Raw genomic sequence first — 20,102 nt, forward strand, 5'->3', positions numbered from 1 at the left:
AATGTGCCTTCCCACCGCCTTATACTTGGCTGAGAAAGGAAAACCAAGAAGCATCGAAAACCTGAGGGGTAAACATCCCTCCAAGATTATGCTGCCAGGCCCCTCCCTGAGGTCTGATCACGCCCTCCTGGGGTTCAGGGGCGCTCTTTCCCAGCACCTGGAGGATGCGCCCTCACACACACCTGGATCCTGCTGTGTGTAGAGCACATGGCACATTCCACCCACCCCTCCCGCCCCCTCTTACCCCCTCCCACCCCCTCTTACCCCACACCGCGGCGACCCGCGGCCCACATGACCTGTTGTCTTTTTGATCCCACCTCATCAGCACCCCTATTGAGCATGCTCCAGTGTGCACCAGCCAGGCCACTACCCCGCTGCTGCCTGCTTCTGCCCAGTCGCCCGCTGCTGCCTCTCCCATTGCAGCCTCGCCAACCCTGGCCACAACTGCTGCTGCCCACGCTGCCGCTGCCTCTGCTGCAGGTCCTGCCTCAAGCCCTGTGGAGAGTCCGAGGTAACGGGTCCACAGACGACAGACCTAACACTGGGGAAAGATGGCAAGTCTCTTTGTGGGCAGCTAGGTACAGATAGTCATGTCCCCAATGTTTTCCAAGGAAGCCAAGGCTGGTGCTGCTTGGTGCAGAGTGTGAAAGGGAAGTTGGGATGTATTTTGTGGGGTACACCAGCCATGATGAATGAGAGAGTTTTGTTGATGCCCTGCTCCCCCAGGGGAACATCCCTAGTGACAGATAAAAGTCACACGTACGTGTGCATGTGAACAGGAGTGACACATCACACACAGCGAAGAAACCCCATGCACAGTCTCTGCTCTTAGGGCCCAGAAGGGGAAGATGGTAGCCATCCCCACGGGGTAGTCAAGGAAGGCTCCTTGGAGGCAGGAATGCTGAACTAGTCAGGTCAGACAGCTTAGCTACTAACTTGCCCACCGCCTCATCCCTTCTTCTCTTGATGTGGGAACTTCAGAGGTCCCTAAAGTAATGGGATTTAAATCTCTCAGTTTCTCAGTGCAGAGTTTTACTATTTGAAGCCTTGAGAAAATGATTTAACCTTGAACCTATTTCCTCATCAGTTAAGATGTCTTAAGAAGTACATGTATATTGAGGTCATTATTGGAAAGATTTGCCCGTAAAACACCTCGCATACATGAAACACTTAGAATAAGCACTTTGGGCCGGGTGTTGGTGGCACATGCCTTTAATCCCAGCACTCGGGAGGCAGAGGCAGGTGGATCTCTGTGAGTTCGAGGCCAGCCTGGTCTACAGAGTGAGTTCCAGGGCAGCCTCCAAAGCCACAGAGAAACCTTGTCTCACAAAACCAAAAAAAAAAAAAAAAAAGAATAAGCACTTTGAATTCATGCATCTCAGCCTGCCTTCCTGGGCACCCATCAAAACAGAGGCCAAGGGAAGGGGGCATGCAGGGGGGAGGAAGAGAGAGGGCTGGGTGGGTCACTCCTGAGTGGCTGTCCCAGGTGTCTTTCCAGGCTTCCAGAAACTGCTCAGATGTTTTCAGTCAGGACCCAGATTTCCCAGCCCCCAGGGAAAGCATGGCTCTTTGGGTCAGGGTGTAGAGGGCCATAGTGCAGCCTGAGGCAGCTTCCCAGCATGCCATGTGGTGCCAAGCCCAACCTTTCTCCAGCCCAACTCAATCGCTGGGGGTGAGCCCGGTCCTGGCTTCCAGAGTGGTTCTGTCCCATTTTCCTAGAACATGTTTAAACAAACTGCCTCCCTGGTCCCTTGCGGACTCCCTTCTCATGAGGGTCTTGTGTCCTTCACAGAGTAGGGAGAAAGCTCCTGATGCGGAGAAGGGAGCCTTCCAGTTTGCACAGACAGGGAAAGAGAAGTGCTCAGTGCTGAAGCCCATGAGCAGTCTCACCCCAACCCTGCCTCTCCCTGAAGGGCAAACTCCAGCTCCATGCTCCAGTCCTCCGCGTGTGGGCCTGCCCACTCACCGCCCATGGCCTCAGGACACCCCCATGAGGGTGAATTCTTCCTTTTCGTTACCATACCGAGAGAGCAGAGAGGACTATCCCACAGGGCCTTGGGCTACACCGGGAGGAGTCAGACAGTGCACTCTGAGCACCGACACCTCCCTTCCTTACTCGTGGGTTCAACAGGAGCTGGAGCTAGAGTTGCTCATTGGATGTACATTTCGGCCCTTCTCCAGATCTCTTCAGCTTCTGCTTCCCTTCCCCGTGCCAAGCCAGGGTACTGGCAAAGTATCCCCCAGGGATGGGAACATCTGGCATGACCCACTGACCCGTAGCCGTATCCCGTCACACAGAAGCCGGGCACCCTTAGCATACGGCGTCTTCCTCTCCACCGACGCTCTTACTCCTCTGCCCTTGGCACGGGGATTCAGTCACGGAAGGGCAAGGGGAGCCTTAGCTGTAAATGTGGTGGGAAGGGAAGGGTCCGGGATGCCAGCTCTGAAGATTACCTTTGCCTTGCCTGGGACAGTATCCAGACTGCCCTGGATCCACTCAGGTAATCTGACAGGTTGATATGCCAGGGCCATCCCTTCCAGAGACCAAGACAAGAAGGCCTTCATCCTACAAGTGGCCCAGCAGGTCCAATGGGCCATAGGAAAGAGACGGAAAAAACAGGGGTGCTAAAGGCTGGGGGGGTATAGTTTTCCAGCACCCGGCCAATGACGCATCTGCTGGGTATGGTCAGGTGTCCCCTCTAGGATATATAACGCGTAAGAAGAGAAAGATATTCATTAACTTGAAATGAAGAAAAGGGTTTCACAAAAGAGCGAAACGAGAAACACTGCACCAGGCAAGAGTAAACAGCTGCTGGACTCTGGAGGCTCCTGCAGCTGTCAGCTCCCCCGAGAGAGAGGCCAAGCTGAGCATTTCCTGAGGGCAAAGAACTGGGACACTTTCACACATCTCCTTGCTGCCCTTGTCCCTGAGCCACGCGTGGGAAAAGGCTGCTTGCTCTAGGACCTTGACAGTTGAGCCAATGGGAGGAAGCAGCGGGAACTGTCTAAGAAGTATCGTGGTTTGATGGGGGCGCTGCTGGGACTCCTCATTTCTTCCCATGAGACTAACTGCTTCCTCCAGCAGCAACAAAAAGGAATGAGATGAGGAGGGCATCCCACAAAGCAGAGTAGCCGTGACCATCTCCATCTCCGTCCCTCGTCCTCTGCCTTGGTCCACAGTCCTACCGCTACAATTCCCTCTGTGGATGAAGCGCTCTCGCTGTGTTCTTTTTGTCTGGCTGGGGCCTTCCCTCCCTCTTTGCCAAGGCAGCAGCACTAGCCACAGGGACTGGCTTCCCCCCTCTGTGACACTGAGGCTTCTTCATTGACTCTGGAAGCAATCCAATGGATGTTTCTATCGTGGTCCTGCCTAGAGATCAGACAGCAAACCTGCCGTGGCTTTAGGTACCAGAGACTGTTCTTGCTATAACTCTTCTGTCTTGGTTTCAGGCCACAAGCCTCTGCCTACAGCCCTGTGGCAGCCACCTCTCCAGCACCTTCTGCCCACACCAGCTACAGTGAGGGTCCAGCTGCCCCTGCACCCAAGCCCCGGGTCGTAACCACTGCCAGCATCCGGCCCTCTGTCTACCAGCCAGGTGAGAGTCCGGGGGAAGTGAGGGCGGGGGTTCAAAGGGTCGACTGCACCAGGCCAAGATGCAGAAGAGGCGGAGACTCAGTTCTCCTTTCCCTCCCCCGGTGATAGGGTAGAATCCTAGGGAGGCTTCCAACCTGTGTTTGACCTTGGAAGACAGGTGGGCTGTACCAGGCAGGGCTGGAGCCATCTAGCTCTTAGGGAAGGGCCAGTCATGGCTGGATATTTCCAGACTAAGCTGAGAGAAAAGAGGGCTGGGGTGGGAGAACAGGATTGCAGAAGCGCAAAGCTGTTTCTCCAAGAATCTGGGCCGGCCTTAAACTGGAGGACAAGAAGCTATAAGGGAAATGCCCCAGGCTTTAGGCCAGCCTACTGTGTCACTTTGTCCTTTGAGTAAGCTGCTCAACCAGTATCGTAAGTGGTTTCCTCAGGTGACACAGGATAGCTGGGGCATAGGTGACATAGCAGTAGAGGGTCTACTCACAGTGAACCCAAGACAGAACTCATTGGTGGCAGTCCTGTCTCTGGCCCCTTCCAGTCAGTGCCTAGAGTTTTCTTACAGTGCCGAGAGGTAGCCTATGTCTTCTAATTTCCTAGGCCCAAAGTAGTTCTCAGGCTGGTGCGTGACCCACTTTCCAGTCAGCCATTGCTCAAAGAATCCAAGGGTGCTTTAGTGGGTATTTTTTTTTCAGGTTAGAAGAAGGTCCCATGTACTCTGGCTCTGCCTATAGGAAGGCCCTTGACATCCAAGCCCTGGGTCTAGTCACTGTCTTTCTTCCTGTTGGGTTCTGACCCTGAACTTTAGGAGGGCAGGGCTGTGGCAGATTTTCTCTTTTGTATATGCCTGACTTGGGCTTGCCATGAATAGACATCCAACAAACATGTAGGAAAATAAACAGGGGTTACAGGTGTCAGCTTGGTGGTAGAGTGTGTGCCTAGCATGTGTGAGGCCTCTGATTTTAATTCCTACTAACACACACACACACACACACACACACACACACACACACACACACGTCAGGCAGGCATGCAGACCGTTAGGGAACACATCATATAGTGACAGAGAGGCCATGAGCTTGCATTCTGTACTCTGGCAGCTGTGCACACACAGTGAATGAGCCGTTAGTACTCTCATAGTGATCACTTGGTGTCCATTCCATGGGTAGACAATATATGATTGTAGGTGGGCACATAATTTCCACTTAAACATTATACCTTCATAGCCAGGCAGTGGAGGTGCACGCCTTTAATCCCAGCACTCATGAGGTAGAGGCAGGCAGATCCCTGTGAGTTCAAGGCCAGCCTGGTCTACAGAGTGAGTTCCAGGACATCTAGAGCTACCCAAACAGACCCTGTCTTGAAAAAGAAAGACAAAACAAGAAAAAAAAACATTATACCTTCATCATATAGTTGTTGTCATCTTGAATTTATAGAAAGCAATGATAATTTAGCATTTAGCACTATAATACAAGTGTGTTTCTCTCCTCAAAATTATTATACACATAAATTTGCTTTGTTTTTGAGATAGGGTCTCTCTATGTAGCCCTGGCTGTCCTGGAACTAGCTCTATAGACCAGGCTGGCCTCGAACTTAGATATCCACCTGCCTTTGCCTCCCAAGTACTAGGTTTAAAGGCATGTGCCACCACGGCCCAGCACACATAAACATTTGAATAATAGATGTTTGTGTGTTTGTTTGTTGGCAGGGTGGCTCATGTAGCCCAGGCTGCCTGTTGATCCTCCTGCCTGGACCTCCCAAGTACTGAGATTATAAACATGTGCCACCAAACCCAGGTTTTAATAGACTTTTTAAAGAACAGTTTTCAGTTCATAGCAAAATTGAAGGAAAGGTGTCATTTCCAAAATATCCACTCCCCTCACCCTATGCACACAGCCCCCCCCCTTTCCCATGCACATCCCATTTACGGTAAACTGATGAAGGGAGTAACAGACATGTTTAGAAAAGACATGGGTCATTTCAGAGAAGAAGGACTCGTGTGGACTGGCCAAATAGGCTTGGGGTAAAATACAACACTTACAGAGTCTAGCCTCCAAAGCTGCCCTGTTAGCTCATGAGTGAGACCCTAGGAAGTGTTTCTCTGGGAGCCTTGCTTGGGGAAGCACACCCTTGTTGAGTGGGACAGAGGCAGACAGAATCAGCCCCCCTGCTGTAGAAAGCTCACCGACAGCAGAGTTGTGTGGACAGGACTTATTTTAGCTTGGGAGGAACACCCAGCCTGCCATAATAGGCAAACTACCTCACCTCTGAGACCTGAACTTTCTCATTTGAGTAAGATAGTAGGGGTCTCTGCAGATGAAACGATGTCCCCAGCTTGATGCCATCTCTGTCACTTCTGGGCTAAGGAAAGGAAGTTGGGAGGTCAAAATCGCCACAGGTTGAAGCCTACAAATCTAAGTAGGAGACCGAGAAAATTCCCAGATGCCGACTGGACACACGGGAAGTAGCTTGCAGGAGGATGGGGTAGTGTCAGGTGCAGGTGAGACCTGGTGCTTGCCCAAGGAAGACCTTTCCGGGCAGCACCGCCCGGGGCTTCCGGCACCTTCTCTGGCCTGTGCTCCGCAGGCCCTCCAGGGGGCGGCCCGGCTTTCCAGCTGCTCCTCCAGCTCCGGCCTAGGCGGGCCAGACGTGCAGGAGCCCAGGCCTCTTCGCGGTTCCCAGGCGGTGCAGACGTTAACTCATTCCTGCCTGGAGCAGAGGAGAGGCCTGCCTCCACCCTTCCTTCTCAGGGAGGCCGGGCTGCCAACGGGCTCCGGGGGCGGCTGACAGTCTGCCAGGCCCGGGGGCAGTGCGTGTCCGCGCCCCGCTCCGCTGCCGGGCTTCGGGGACCAGGGCACCGCCGAGCACAAGCAGCCCGCACGCGGCCAATCCCCGGCCGCAGCTTCCTGCTGGCGGAGGCAGGGCGGCGTTCGCGCTGGGAATCTTATCTCTGGCGCCGGGGCTGGGCGTCCGCTCCCCAGAACACCTGGGGCCCGGGCCTGCTTGACCAAGTGGGCGGAGGACACTGGGCCCGGGGACGGCCACGTTGGCCCGCGGGCCGGGCGGCGGCCGGGGTGCTAGCAGAGGACCTAGCCCGGGCCGGAGTGACTCAGATCACCTTGTTTAATTACACAGTCCCGGGCCGCCGAGTGCGATAGGAGCCTTTTGAACGTGCCAATTAGAGATGAAATATCACCTTCTAATTTGAACCGGCTTAATTCCGTCACGTAGAAATAGCAACAGCCTGGGGCTCCCGGATGGGATATCAGGTCTCTCCTGGTATTGGGGAGGTTGGAAGGGAGAAGCAGGCAAGATGGGGGGACCCCTGCGCTCCCTGCATCCCCCTCCCCATGGATCTGCCAGGCAGGCGAGCCAACGGAGGTAGCTAACCCTGATCGGGATTCCAGCCTTCCTCTCTGAGGCCTTGCGTTGGGGTTTGGAAAACGAAGGAGGTGCAGGGAGTCGGACGGCCTGGAATGGGAGGAAGAGAATGTCCACCCTGCAGAGGGAGTGCTTGGAGGGGGGCCAGCAAAGGTGGGCGAAGGCCCGGTTTACTTGAAAGGGGCTTGCTGAAGCCTGTGTTTGCCTTTCGGAGTGGCTTAGAGGGGTCTGGAGCCTAGTGGGGTGTGTTTAAGGTAGGAAGTTTGCAAGATGTCTGACTTTGAGGGGCCGCTTAAACTCTCCAGGTTATCTGGAGGGTTGACTCCCAAGTATTTTGCCTTCTCGTAGACTGTTAAGCAAAATCCTGTGCACCCCTGTGAAAGCCAACAGGCCTTGGCAGTCACTGTTTCAAGGGGAGCAGCCATCCAAGCGGAACACATTTTTAAAAAGCAAAAGAAAGCGGTGAAACTGATATAAATACATTTTATTTAGCTCAGCATATGAAATTTTCAGGGAATCTTTTTCATTTTTTTTCCGAGACAGGGTTTTTTTCTATGTAGCCTTCATTGTCCTAGAACACTCTGTGTAGACCAGGCTGGCCTAGGTCTCAAAGATCCACCTACCTCTCCTCTACCTCCTAGTGCTGGGATTAAAGGTATATGCCATCACAGCGGGCATGTGTGTGTGTGTGTGTGTGTGTGCATGTGAGGGTGTTACAGTTGTGAGCTGCCGTGTGTGTGTGCTGGGAATTGAACCCAGGTCCTCCAGAAGAGTAGCCAGTGCTCTTAACTGCTGAGTCATCTCTCCAGAGCAATACCTTCAGTCCCTGTGTGTGTGTATGTGTGTGTGTGTGTATGTGTGTGTGTGTGTGTGTGTATGTGAGGGTGTTACAGTTGTGAGCTGCCGTGTGTGTGTGCTGGGAATTGAACCCAGGTCCTCCAGAAGAGTAGCCAGTGCTCTTAACTGCTGAGTCATCTCTCCAGAGCAATACCTTCAGTCCCTGTGTGTGTGTGTGTGTGTGTGTGTGTGTGTGTGTGTGTGTGTGTGTGTGCTGTGTGGTTATGTGCACTTGAGTGCAGGTGCCTACGCAGGCCTGAAGAGGGTGTGGAATCCGTGAAGCCTGAGTTTAAGGTAGTTAAGAGTTGCAAGACCTGAGTGTTGGGAGCCCAACTCCAGTCTTCTACAAGAGTACATGCTCTTAACCGCTGGGCAGCTCGGTATATTTAAAAATGTTTTAGAGCTGGACAGTGTACTGGTGTGTGCTAGCTGTGTGAGAAGCTGAGACAGGAAGGTCAGGAGGTCATCAGTCTGGTTAACATATGGGGACCCTTGGTCAAGAGCACTAGCTGGTTTTCCACAGGGCCCACCACCAGCTCACAAGCATCTGTACCCCGATTCCAGAGGATCTGCACCCTCTTTTGGCCTCCCCAGGTACCAGGCATGTGAGTGGTACAGAGACATACATGCAGGCAAACATCTGCTCACATTTAATAAAGAAATAAACAAATAATTTTTAACATATGATCAATATAAGATCATTATTACTGAGATGATTTATATTATTTCATTAAATCTCCAAATTTTTAACTCTTAATAGTGCATCTGAATTTAGAGTAACAACATTTCAGGTGCTTAGAGACCATGTAAGGCCATGGTTTGGACACCATAGGGCTTTTGTTCATAATCCCTTTTAGAGCCAGGGGTGGGGCACATGCATGTAATCTGGCACTCAACAGGCTGTGGCACAAGGATCAGTGACTGAACTTTGGAGGCTAACCTGAATACACAGTAAGTTCCAGGCCAGCCTGGGCTACATGTAAAAAAAAAATACAAAAGGCTTGGCCAGATGTAATAGTACTTTCCTTTAGTCCCAGTACTTGGGAGGCAGAGGCAGGTAGATCTCTGAGTTCCAGGACAACCAGGGCTACACAGAGAAACTCTGTCTCAGAAAAAAAAAAAAATCAAGCAAATAATAGTGCTCATGTCATAGCCACCATTTTTTTTTTTTTTTTTTTTTTGAGACAGGGTTTCTCTGTGTAGCTCTGGCTGTCCTGGAACTCGCTCTGTAAACCAGGCTGGCCACGAACTCGTAGAGAGCTGGGATTAAGGGCGTGGGCCACCACCATCTGCTTATAATCATTTTTACCAGAGGACTGTGGTTTATAAAACAGGAAGAAGCAAAAGGCCAATAGGAAAAATGAAATGGAAAGAGAAAGGAAGTCATGACTTACACAGAGCCCCACGTGTACCAAAGAGGCCTGAAGCTGTTCTGAAGTTCTGTGGGATAGCCTCTCCCCACTCTTTCTCTTAACAGTGCCCCCAATGTGACCCTCGACCCTAGCATTCTGAGGCCCACCGGACCCTAGGAAGCAAGGCAACACTCTTGAAGTGGGTGACAACACCTTGCGTTTGGGATTTACAGCTCTTCAAAATGCATGTGCTGTGTCACTCCTGTAGGTTGCCACCACACCCCATGAGGTAGGCAGGACATCGCTCATTCCATCACCAGAAAATAGGTGCAATTCCTGGCAATCTGACTTCAGAGAATCACACCCCCTCCCCACTACCATCCTCCAGTACACCCGCTCAGGGCTCTCCACGTGACAACTAGGAGGCCTTGAGATGAACCCGATAGAACATTCCAACCTTGAAATTCAGATGCTACTGTCCCTGCCATTCTCAATCACACTTGCATGCACGCACGCACACACACACACACACACACACACATACACTGTTTCAGGTATTAAATTAAGCCCTACATTTCTTCTTTTCCCTAATCCTTACAATAATTCGAATACCATTTTTTAGACAAAGAAACAGGCCCACAATGATTAAAGAGTTTATTTACCCAAGGACACACAGCTAGAAAGTCTTAGGACTAGAGTGTAAAGCCAAGGCTCTTCTGAGGGAGGGGCGCTAGGGATGGAGCCAAGAATCTCAAAAATGCTAGGCAACTGCTCTAACCACCGAGTCCCAAGCCTCAGATTAGGGCTTTTAATGGCCATGCTTCCTTGCAGAGCACAGGTGTCCTCTGGGGGTTAGAAGTGACTTCTCCATGATGTTATACACCAACAGAAATTCGATCTGTGTTTTCTGTAGAGGCAGCTTGGAGTTCAGGAAGGTCTGGTGTCTTGCTCTGCTGCTTCCTCTGGGCTCTCCTGCCCTCCAATATAAAAGGCAATAATACAGAATCTGACTCAGTTGTCCGACCTGCTGCTATGTGCCTCACCCACGTTGTAAGTGGGAGGAAGATTCCAGGTGGAGAATCTACCTTTGGGAGCCAGTATCACTCCCAAGATGACTCTAGGGCAGGGCTGTGCAAGGCTTTACATGCTAACCATCTGTCACCATAGTCACAGCCCTAGCCATCCTTTAGCAAGTGTTGCATGGAAGCTCTGCACTTCCCAGGTCTGAAGTGCCAGTCATCTGGGAATAATAGGCATAGAGTTGGTGCTACCCAAGATGGCTCAGGGAGCCAGATGGGAAAAGGAGACCAGACAGGGCCATGGTTCTGAGACCAGCGGTGATCCTGAGAGAGCTGCTTCAGTATGATCCATCCCCCCCAGGGCTGACTTGGATGTGGGCAGGAAGGCTATCATGAAATGCTCCCCAGTGGGTAAAATAGAGACTGGAAGCAGAGGTGAGGCTTCTAGAACCACCTTTGCTACAGCCAGAGAACTGGCTGGACCATGAGCTCAGGACACACAGACGTCTCAGCTGTGGGGATCTCTATAGCAAAATCTTGGGGTCTGAGAGCCCTGGCAGAGTGCTTTGTGTTAGCAACTGTGATGCCCCTTCTGTGTGATGAACTCAATTTCTCTGCCCTCAGTGAAGGCAGGCAAGAGGTTTCGGGGAAGTGCAGTGCAATCTTGTCCCTAATGGTAATCCCTAATGGTAATCCCTAATGGTAATCTCTAGGGTGTCTTGTGTACTCAGTTTGCTCCAAGGTGATCTAGGAGCGCAGGGTATCTGGCAGGGACAGTCAGGGACCAACTGAGCAGCTGGACCTGGGCTGCATGGTGCTCACACCTCTGCCTAGGTCCCCTAGGTAGGGACCTCTCAAATCAAGACAGAATTTCTTCCCAGCACAAATCAAGTCAAACTTTTTTCAAGACAGTGATAGTAGCTATCCATGAAACATGAACCTGAGAACCCAGCTTCCTGGACATCTGCTCTCTCTTGAAGACTAGACTAGTTACAGGTAGAACAAACTCATTATGATTGGGATGTCTGGAAGCCAGACCACCATCCAGGGCACCCCTGAAAGCATCCTCCATTCCAGGCTGCATTACCCAATTATCCTTTCACTTCCTTTTATATCTACCTGTGTCAGTTTACATGTCCCCGCCCTCATGGGCGGATAGCTTTGTGGGGTTCACTTCCTGTCCCAGATACTCCCTATCCTTGCTCCCCATCTTTTATTGGACCAGGGCAGCCAAGGCTTGGCAGAACCCCACCCTGAACAGCCACAATATTTATAGCTGCATCCCTTCTGGGGCCTGTGTTAGCTCCCCAGGGCTCTGCTGCTACCCTTGTTTCTTGCTGAATTAAAATCTGGTTCACTAAGAAGTTCAGGCCTGTAGGTCTGTAGCTTAGTGGTAGTGCATTTGCTTAGTGTACTTGAGTCCCTGATTTCCCTCTACAACACACACACACACTCGAACACCTCTCCTTTCTCAACTGGAGTTATACTGTTCCAATAGTAAGCGTATCTTTTATGGTTCTCTGGCTGGGGTGACAGATAAGGGAGAATGAATTCCTAACACATATTCTTTGGGTGTTTTTGGCTTGCAGTGCCTGCATCTACCTACAGCCCATCCCCAGGAGCCAATTACAGTCCAGCTCCCTATACCCCCTCACCTGCTCCTACTTATACCCCCTCACCTGCACCCACCTATACCCCTTCCCCTGCACCCACCTATACCCCTTCCCCTGCACCGGCTTATACCCCCTCACCTGCCCCGAACTATAACCCTGCCCCATCGGCAGCCTACAGCGGGGGCCCTGCAGAGTCCACCAGCCGCCCACCCTGGGTGACTGATGACAGCTTCTCTCAGAAGTTTGCTCCTGGAAAGAGCACCACCTCTGTCAGCAAGCAGACCCTGCCCCGGGGAGCTCCAGCCTACAACCCAACAGGTCCACAGGTGACCCCTCTTGCCAGGGGCACCTTCCAGAGAGCTGAGCGCTTCCCAGCTAGCAGCCGGACTCCCCTCTGTGGCCACTGCAACAATGTCATCAGGTACAGGCTTTGGTATGGGAGGGGTGGCAGAAGGGAGAGCAGATATAGGCAAAAGGCCAGCCCCACAGGGCAGCCTCAGGTCCCTCTGACTTGCCTCTATGAGCTTTAGCTTCCATACCTGTGTGACACCCACATCTCTGGGGAGTTGGGAGGATTCCATGAGGTAAGTGGGTGAAGCTCCCAGCTTGGTGCCTGATGCCAGGAGCTCCCCCTTGGGCTAAGGCTGGGTTCTGGGAATCTTCAGCCTTGCTGTCAGTAGGTTTATTGAGCACATTGCAAGCTGGGTGACAGTGCTGGTTTTGACCCAGCTTTCCTATAGAGTTGCTTCTGGATCTTTCCACAGACAGTCCCATGCCTCTTATGGGTCTGATAGACACTTCACTGAAATTAAAGCAAGTTATGTCCCTCAGAAGTCGGGGGTCTCAGACCGTGCTGTTAAATGCTGTATGTCTGTGTATGTGTGTGGTATGTGCTTCCATATGTGAAAATCTTTAAGAAACAAGCAGAGGCCAGGCATGGTGGTGCACACCTTTGGCCCCCAGCACTAGAGAGGCAGAAGCAGGCATATCTCTGTAAGTTCAAAGCTAGGTGCTTCTAAAGGCTAGTTCCAGGACAGCCAGGGCTAGAAAGTAAGATCCTGTCCCCAAAACAGAAACAAAATGAGGAGAACTGGGAAACACAGAACTGAAAAAGTTAGAACATGAGGTTTTCTGACAGTTCCAGTATTCTGAATACTAATCGGAAACTGATTAGTATTTGTGGTCTACTGCTTCCTGGTCCTATGACCTTGAATGAGTTCCTTGGCCTACCCATGTCTCTGTTTTCTTTACTTATAACCAGGCATCATAATAGTTCCTCCTTCAAAGAATTGTTATGAGGGTTAAATATATTAACAAATGTAAGATTATTCTTGAAGAGTATCTACCACACAGTAGTTTAATAAGGGTAAGACACCATCATCATTGCTCTCAGAATAACCTGTGAAAAGCTGAGTAAACTGTGACGTTTATGCAGTCCTCTGTGGTAGATATTTGGATTGCTTCCGGGTTCTGTTTGTTAGGTTTTGAAATGTGTGTTCCTTTATCACAGAGTCTCACTGTGTAGCCCTGGCTATCCTTGAACTGACTGTGTAGGCTAGACTGGCCTTGAACTTAGAGATCTGCCTGCCAAGTGCTGGTGTGTGCCACCATGTCCCATCTTCTGGTTCTGTTTATTGTTACTGACGTGACAATAAACATCTTCCTGCATGGAACTTCCTCAGAACTGCTTGCTATTTCATTAGAACAATCCTCAAAGTGGACATTACTAGGTAAATATATGAATATTGTTAGGGTTCTTAACATATCTGGCTCTAATTTCTGGGGTTCTCTTTAATGCTCTTCTCTGTCGTGTCAGGGGCCCCTTTCTGGTAGCCATGGGCCGCTCTTGGCACCCGGAAGAGTTCAACTGTGCCTACTGCAAGAACTCCCTGGCAGACGTGTGCTTCGTGGAGGAGCAGAACAATGTTTACTGTGAGAGGTGCTATGAGCAGTTTTTTGCTCCGCTCTGTGCCAAGTGCAACACCAAGATCATGGGGGTGAGTGGGCGGCACCTCTCTCCTTTGACCCCAACTGCACTGACTCCCTCCCTTCCCCTAACATTTTGGGGTCCCACTGAGAAACACTACCAACAAGCGGCTGCTGACGTAGAAAACAAGTCCGCTTCCATCCTAGGATGGAATCGGTTCGCCACTAACTTCTGAACCGGGGAACTAACTAACTTAGGCAGACAATGGTATACACATACGCCACCAGCTCCAAATAGTGCTGGGGCTCTGAAAAGCAGCTTCTCGCATCACAGCCTGACCTCACGGCTCATCTGCCTGTGGCCCTGACTCTCAGTGTCCTTTTGGCAAAGTGGCCCTAATCAACAGGACCTCCCTTCTCCACCTTTCCCCGGCACCTGCTTTGTGAGCCCTCCTGCCCCGTTCCTAGACTACTCAACAGCAGCCAGGCCTGGTACAGAAGCCAAGCCTAGCTCCCTTTCTCCTGGGAAACTTTCTGTCCTGAACTCAGAGTCTTTCCTCCAGGAAGTGATGCACGCTCTCAGACAGACATGGCACACGACCTGCTTCGTCTGCGCAGCCTGCAAGAAACCCTTTGGAAACAGCCTCTTCCACATGGAGGATGGAGAGCCATACTGCGAGAAAGGTGGGCGTGTGAGGCACGGGACAGGTAGGACGCAGCATGACACCGTGCTGGAGGACCTTGTACCATGTCCCACCTGGGATGACAGGCAGGCATAGAAATCCAAGCCCTCCCTGTCTATGTCCGCTCACACCCGACTGTCAGCGGGAAGATGGGGGTCTTCTGTGCTCCCTTTCCTGTGCGGTACTGGGATTCACACTCAGGGCCTCACAGGAGCTCCCGATTTTGTGTTCAATGGCTGAATCATGCTGTTATACATTAGCTGAACTATTTCCCCTGCTCATTTGGTTTCAGCTTTCGGGGGGAAAGGAGTGAGAGTTACAATGCATTCATACACCAGTCTCTGCTCCCTTCCATGTTTCCAACATTTGAGTCACACATTGTTCCATAAACCTTTCAGGCTGTGTTGGCTTGGAAACCCGGATCTAGTGTGAAAAGGGCCTTAGCTCTAGATGTCATCCTAGGCGCTATTCCTGGCTCCACCCTGAGATGGCTTTGTAACCCTGAGGCTGCTAACCACCTGCCTGGTAGAGCTGATTTGAGGACAGAAGCAGGGAGGGACCAAGGCATGGGATACTCAGTGCCCTTCCCTCCCTACCTGTGGTGCTTTTCAGGGTTCCTTCCATCTCTCTGTATCTTTTTTTTTTTTTTTGTATTGTTTTGGAAGTTGTTCTGGAACTTGCTCTGTAGATCAGGCTGGCCTCGAACTCAGAGATCCACTTGCCTCTGCCTCCCGAGTGCTGGAATTAAAGGCGTGCGCCACCAATGCCCAGCAATCTCTCTGCATCTAGCAGTGTAATATGCTATTGTAACATGTGGGGGATTGAGGAGGGGGCTGCCCCCTTCCTTCACAGCCTGCCCGATAAGGGGAGCATAGACTTGAAGACTGACATAGAAGCACCAGAAAATCAGACAAGGAAAACCAGGGAGGCAGATTATTAGTGATCATCTCATTTTGTAGAATAAATGAGGAAAATGCTAATGCTTAAAAAATAGTATTAAGGCTGGAGAGATAGCTCAGTGGCTAAGAGCACTAGCTGCTCTTCCAGAGTCCTGAGTTCAATTCCCAGCACCCACACGTTGGTTCACAATGATCTATACTAGGATCTGATGTTCCCTTATACATGCAGATAGAGCACTCATATACATTAAATAAATAAATCTTTAAAACATAGTATTAGGCTGGGTGTTGGTGGCGCACGCCTTTGATCCCAGCATTTGGGAGGCAGAGGCAGGTGGATCTCTGTGAGTTCAAGACCAACCAGGTCTACAAGAGCTAGTTCCAGGACAGGCTCCAAAGCCACAGAGAAACCCTGTCTCAAAAAACCAAACCAAAACAAAGCATAGTATTAGTCCTGTCTGTGCTATCAATTTTTAAAGGAGAGCCCCCAGATCACACGAAATCAAGTTTAAAATAGAAAAATCAATCAGTAAGCAAGACTAAAACTTCCAGAAGTAGATTCAAGCTGTTTTAAGAACAAATTCGTGAAAAAATAATAAGGGAAGGAAATTACTATTTAATAAGGCTTGTTGAACCATTTTTTGTTTGTTTTCTGTTCATCTTTTAACTGTAACATATATTGAGTGTTTAGTGTATATCAGTTTCTGTGAGATCTCTGTCCTCAAAAACCCTAAGCAGATGGCCCAGTGGGTAAAGGTGCCATGAGATCTTGGCTGCTAAATTTGACTCCTGTAATCCACATGAAGTACAAGGAGAGAGCCAACCCCACAAAGTTGTCCTCTGACCTGCATACATGCTCCATGGCATAAATCTTGCACACTAAAATAGTAATAGTAAACTTTAAAAATCTTGGGCTGGAGAGATGACTCAGTGATCAAGAGCACTGGCTGTTCTTCCAGAGGTTCTGAGTTCAATTCCCAGCAACCACATGGCTGCTCACAGCTGTCTAGGGATCCAATGCCTTCTCCCAATGTGCAGATGTACATGTAAACAAAACATCAATATACATAAAATAAATATTAAAAAGAATCTTAAGCAAAACAATTAACGTGGGTGTCCTGGCATGGACATTCAAGAATGGGGGATGGACAGAAGATGGATGGGTCCTCTTCCTCCTTTAGCCATTTATGAGATCTTCTAAAATAAGAGCCAGCAGTTAATGTTTATGCCAGATACTTCATGCATTTCTTACTCTGGTCAATAGCAATAATCCCTTGAGTTTGGTGCTATCGCCTATAAATGGGAAAGCTGCGGTCCTAAGAAGCTGCCTCAGGTTTAAAGAACCCTGAATAGAGCTGGACTTGGAACTCCCTTTTCTCCCTTCACACTCCACGTTTGTAACCTTGAAGGCATACTGCCTCTCGGTGTGGTGGACACAATGGATGTCTCTACTGCCCACAGGAGAGGAACAGAGCACAGGAAGAAACTGGCTGTGGTAGAACTCACAAGAGCATTTGGGGGCTGGGGAATGCAGGGAGGAATGACGCATTCAAAGGGGTTCCAACTCGTCTAGAAAAATCTAGAAAATGTCTACAGTAGTATGGTAGTATCGTTATGTCTTGAGAAAGGAGCACAAGACTTGACAAGGCCTCAAGTGCGGGACTCTGGTCTTCATTTCCTTGGGTCTCGATTTCTTCATCCACAAAACAAGACCAAAGTTTATAAAAAAAAATCCCGACTCTGTGAGACATTGTGAAGATCAGATTCGTTCATTTACTGCTTAACCTGTTCGCCACAAGTGTGGTAAATTCACTGATGTACTGATTCACACCTGTGTTGAGTAATGACCATTGCCTAGGGGCTATGTTGGAAGTACAAGGAACAGAAAGGCATGATTCTTGATATTAAGTTTCTTGTAAGAAACCTCACCTGCCTTAGTCCATCTTGTTCTAGGGCAACCAAATGTCTGAGGCAGGGGGATTTACAATGAACAGAAAGGTATTTAGCTCATGCTTCTGAAGGCTAGGAAGGCCATGGTCAAGAGGCCACACCTGCTAAGGGCCGTCTTACATCATTCCACGTGGAAGATGGAGGGGCAAAAGAGAGACAGAGAAAACATGGAGGTCATTTTTATGAGAACCCCACTCCTTCTGAACCTATTCCCTCAATAATAACACCAATTCAGTCAAGAAATAGAGGCCGTGTGACCTAACCGTCTCCCGTTAGACTCTGCCTCCCAACACTATTGCCGTGAGGAGTATGCTTCCTACATGTGATCTCTGGAAAGCACGTCTTTGTGAAAGTTGTCAGTAGACTTTGAAGCACTATGAATGGCATTTTGTAGTGTTACCTCCCTCTTAGGGGAGAAGGAGGATGTAGCCCTGTAAAAGTAACTCAAATATTGTTCATAGTAGTAAAAAGTTGTTGTCAACATGAACGTCCAATGACAGAAGAATGGCCAAGCAAACATCATTCTAAAATTGCTAGAGTTTTAAAGACGGGCTGCGGAGATAGCTCAGTGGTAAAACCACATGCAGTTCTCTTACCAGCACCCATGTCAGACAGTTCACAATTGTCTGTAACTCCAGTACTTGAGGACCCAACACCTTCTAATGGCATCTATGGGTATCTGCCCTCCCATGCATATTAACACCCCCCACATACAAACATATAATTAACAATAAAAAATAGGCCGGGCGTTGGTGGCGCACGCCTTTAATCCCAGCACTCGGGAGGCAGAGGCAGGCGGATCTCTGTGAGTTCGAGGCCAGCCTGGTCTGCAAAGTGAGTTCCAGGACAGCCTCCAAAACCACAGAGAAACCCTGTCTCGAAAAAAAAAAAACAATAAAAAATAAATCTTAAAGCAACAACAACAAAATCCTTCAAGAGTCTGGGCCTGTAAACTGGCCAGGTTTTGGTGACATCCCAGTACTCAGGAGGTAGAGGCAGGTAGATCTTTGAGTTCGAGGCCCGCCTGGTCTGCAGAGCAAGTTCCAGGACAGTCAGGGTTGCACAGAGAAACCCTGTCTCAAAAAAGGAGGTAGACGGAAGCACGTACTGCTCAGAGCACCCACGTTCTGTTCCTAGCACCCACATAGTGTGCTTTAACAGCCTATAACTCCAGCTCCATAGGATCCTCTGTAGACACCTGGACTCATGTATACACACAAAACTAAAAATAAAATAAAATCTTAAAGAAAAAAAAATACCCTCATCCTTCCAAAATAAGCCTAGTGACTGGGCAATGAGGACTATTTTTAAGTTTCTGTTTGCGGATTGACCTCTTCAGACTATCGGAGGAGACAGAGAGAAAAGAAACAATCACCCTTAAGGAAGTTCAGATCAAACTAGCATATGGTGGTAATTAAGTTCAAGTCTGAGTCTGAGTCTGTACAACATTGGTACAAATTACTGAAAGGGTGAAAAATAAAATCAATCACGTGAGTATTTTGTTTGCTAGATGATAAAGCCCACCCCCCTAGCCCACTGGCATGGGGCCTGTCTTGGTCTTGGGTCTGTGTGGCAGATCGCTCTTTTCTCCCGGCTCACTTTGACTTTAATTGCAGACTACATCAATCTGTTCAGCACCAAGTGTCACGGCTGTGATTTTCCTGTGGAAGCTGGCGATAAGTTTATCGAAGCCCTGGGGCACACCTGGCATGACACCTGCTTCATCTGTGCGGTATGTTTCTCGCCTATAGTTCCAGCTATCTGAGCAGGGGACAGAGGGGACAAAGTGCAGCCTAGTGGGCCAACCTCTTGACACACAAGGATACAACTGTGGCGCTCTGGTACCATCATGGTTCTTTGTTTGTTTGTTTGCTTTTCGAGACCATAATGGTTCTTAAAGTTTGCCAATGCTGTGTCTTGATGTGTCACGGGTAAAGAAAGACGTATTACCAATGACTACAGATCAGTAGCAGCCAAGTACCATAGGGTTTGGAGAATCGGCATGTTGTCTTACCAGAAATAGGTGAGGGCAGCAAACAATGGGTTAGAGAAGCAGGTGGCTTCCCCAGGTGATCTGCTGCTTTGGTCATGAAGTGGTGTGAAGGCTTCACCACGAACCCCATCCTCGGTTTATTGACTAGGCCTCTGAAAGGCTGAGATAGGGTTTCTCTTGGTAGAACCTTTAGAAAGCAGGCTGAGTATCACTTTACATTCCTAAGTGGTCCTGTTCTTGATGTACAGTGGCCGGCAGATAAGCCTGAGATTGACTATTAGCCGTGTGCAGTTAGCTGAATCAGCAGGGCATCTGCCTAGGAGGCTGGCCTTCCCTTTAGCGGGCTTTCAGCTGAGATGAGATTGTGAAACTCTGCAACCACTATTCAGACTTGAGTAATGTCAGTCTGACAGGCTTAACTTTGTTTAGAAAAATGAATGAACTATTGGTATTTTAAGGACCAGAGTTACTCAAGGTAAATGTGGGGTATGTATGACAAAACTGTTCCTTTTAGGGGCTGGGGATGTAGCTCAGGTGGTAGACTCTTTACCTAACATGTTAGGTAATCTTAGGCTTCATATAAACCAACTGTGGTAGCATGCACATATAATCTCAGCACTTGAGAAATGAAGGCAGGAGGATCAGAAGTCCAAGGTCATTCTCAGGTCATTCAAGGTCATTATCAAGGTCAGTTTTGGGTAAAGGAGGCCCTGTCTGTAAGGATTCAGGCACTATGCTGACCTACCCTGTCACTTGGCAGAATGCTCTTTCCACTGTTTCTTTCCAAATCTCTTTTTCTCTCTCTTTCCCACTGTTCCCCTGGGGCAGACAGGACTTTTCCTGTCTCCCTCTTCTCTTCT

The 20,102-nt window shown here is 49.6% G+C and overlaps 1 protein-coding gene across 7 annotated transcripts in view; it reads left to right on the plus strand.

Annotated features, from left to right (window-relative positions):
- Ldb3 (LIM domain binding 3) overlaps nt 1-20,102 on the plus strand; it is a 65,216-nt gene that overhangs the window by 35,242 nt on the left and 9,872 nt on the right. For 4 of the 7 annotated variants that reach the window (XM_040747693.1, XM_040747692.1, XM_013118772.3 and 1 more), the window contains 6 exons: nt 326-511; nt 3,451-3,596; nt 11,768-12,212; nt 13,608-13,788; nt 14,281-14,401; nt 18,866-18,981. In XM_040747693.1, the coding sequence (XP_040603627.1) occupies nt 326-511; nt 3,451-3,596; nt 11,768-12,212; nt 13,608-13,788; nt 14,281-14,401; nt 18,866-18,981 (1,195 nt within the window). The remainder of the gene's footprint in view (nt 1-325; nt 512-3,450; nt 3,597-11,767; nt 12,213-13,607; nt 13,789-14,280; nt 14,402-18,865; nt 18,982-20,102) is intronic. The other 3 variants (XM_040747695.1, XM_013118773.3, XM_013118774.3) reach the window with 1 other exon arrangement.

Source organism: Mesocricetus auratus, unplaced genomic scaffold (assembly GCF_017639785.1).
Source record: "Mesocricetus auratus isolate SY011 unplaced genomic scaffold, BCM_Maur_2.0 Super-Scaffold_100006, whole genome shotgun sequence".
NCBI classification, from domain to species: domain Eukaryota; kingdom Metazoa; phylum Chordata; class Mammalia; order Rodentia; family Cricetidae; genus Mesocricetus; species Mesocricetus auratus.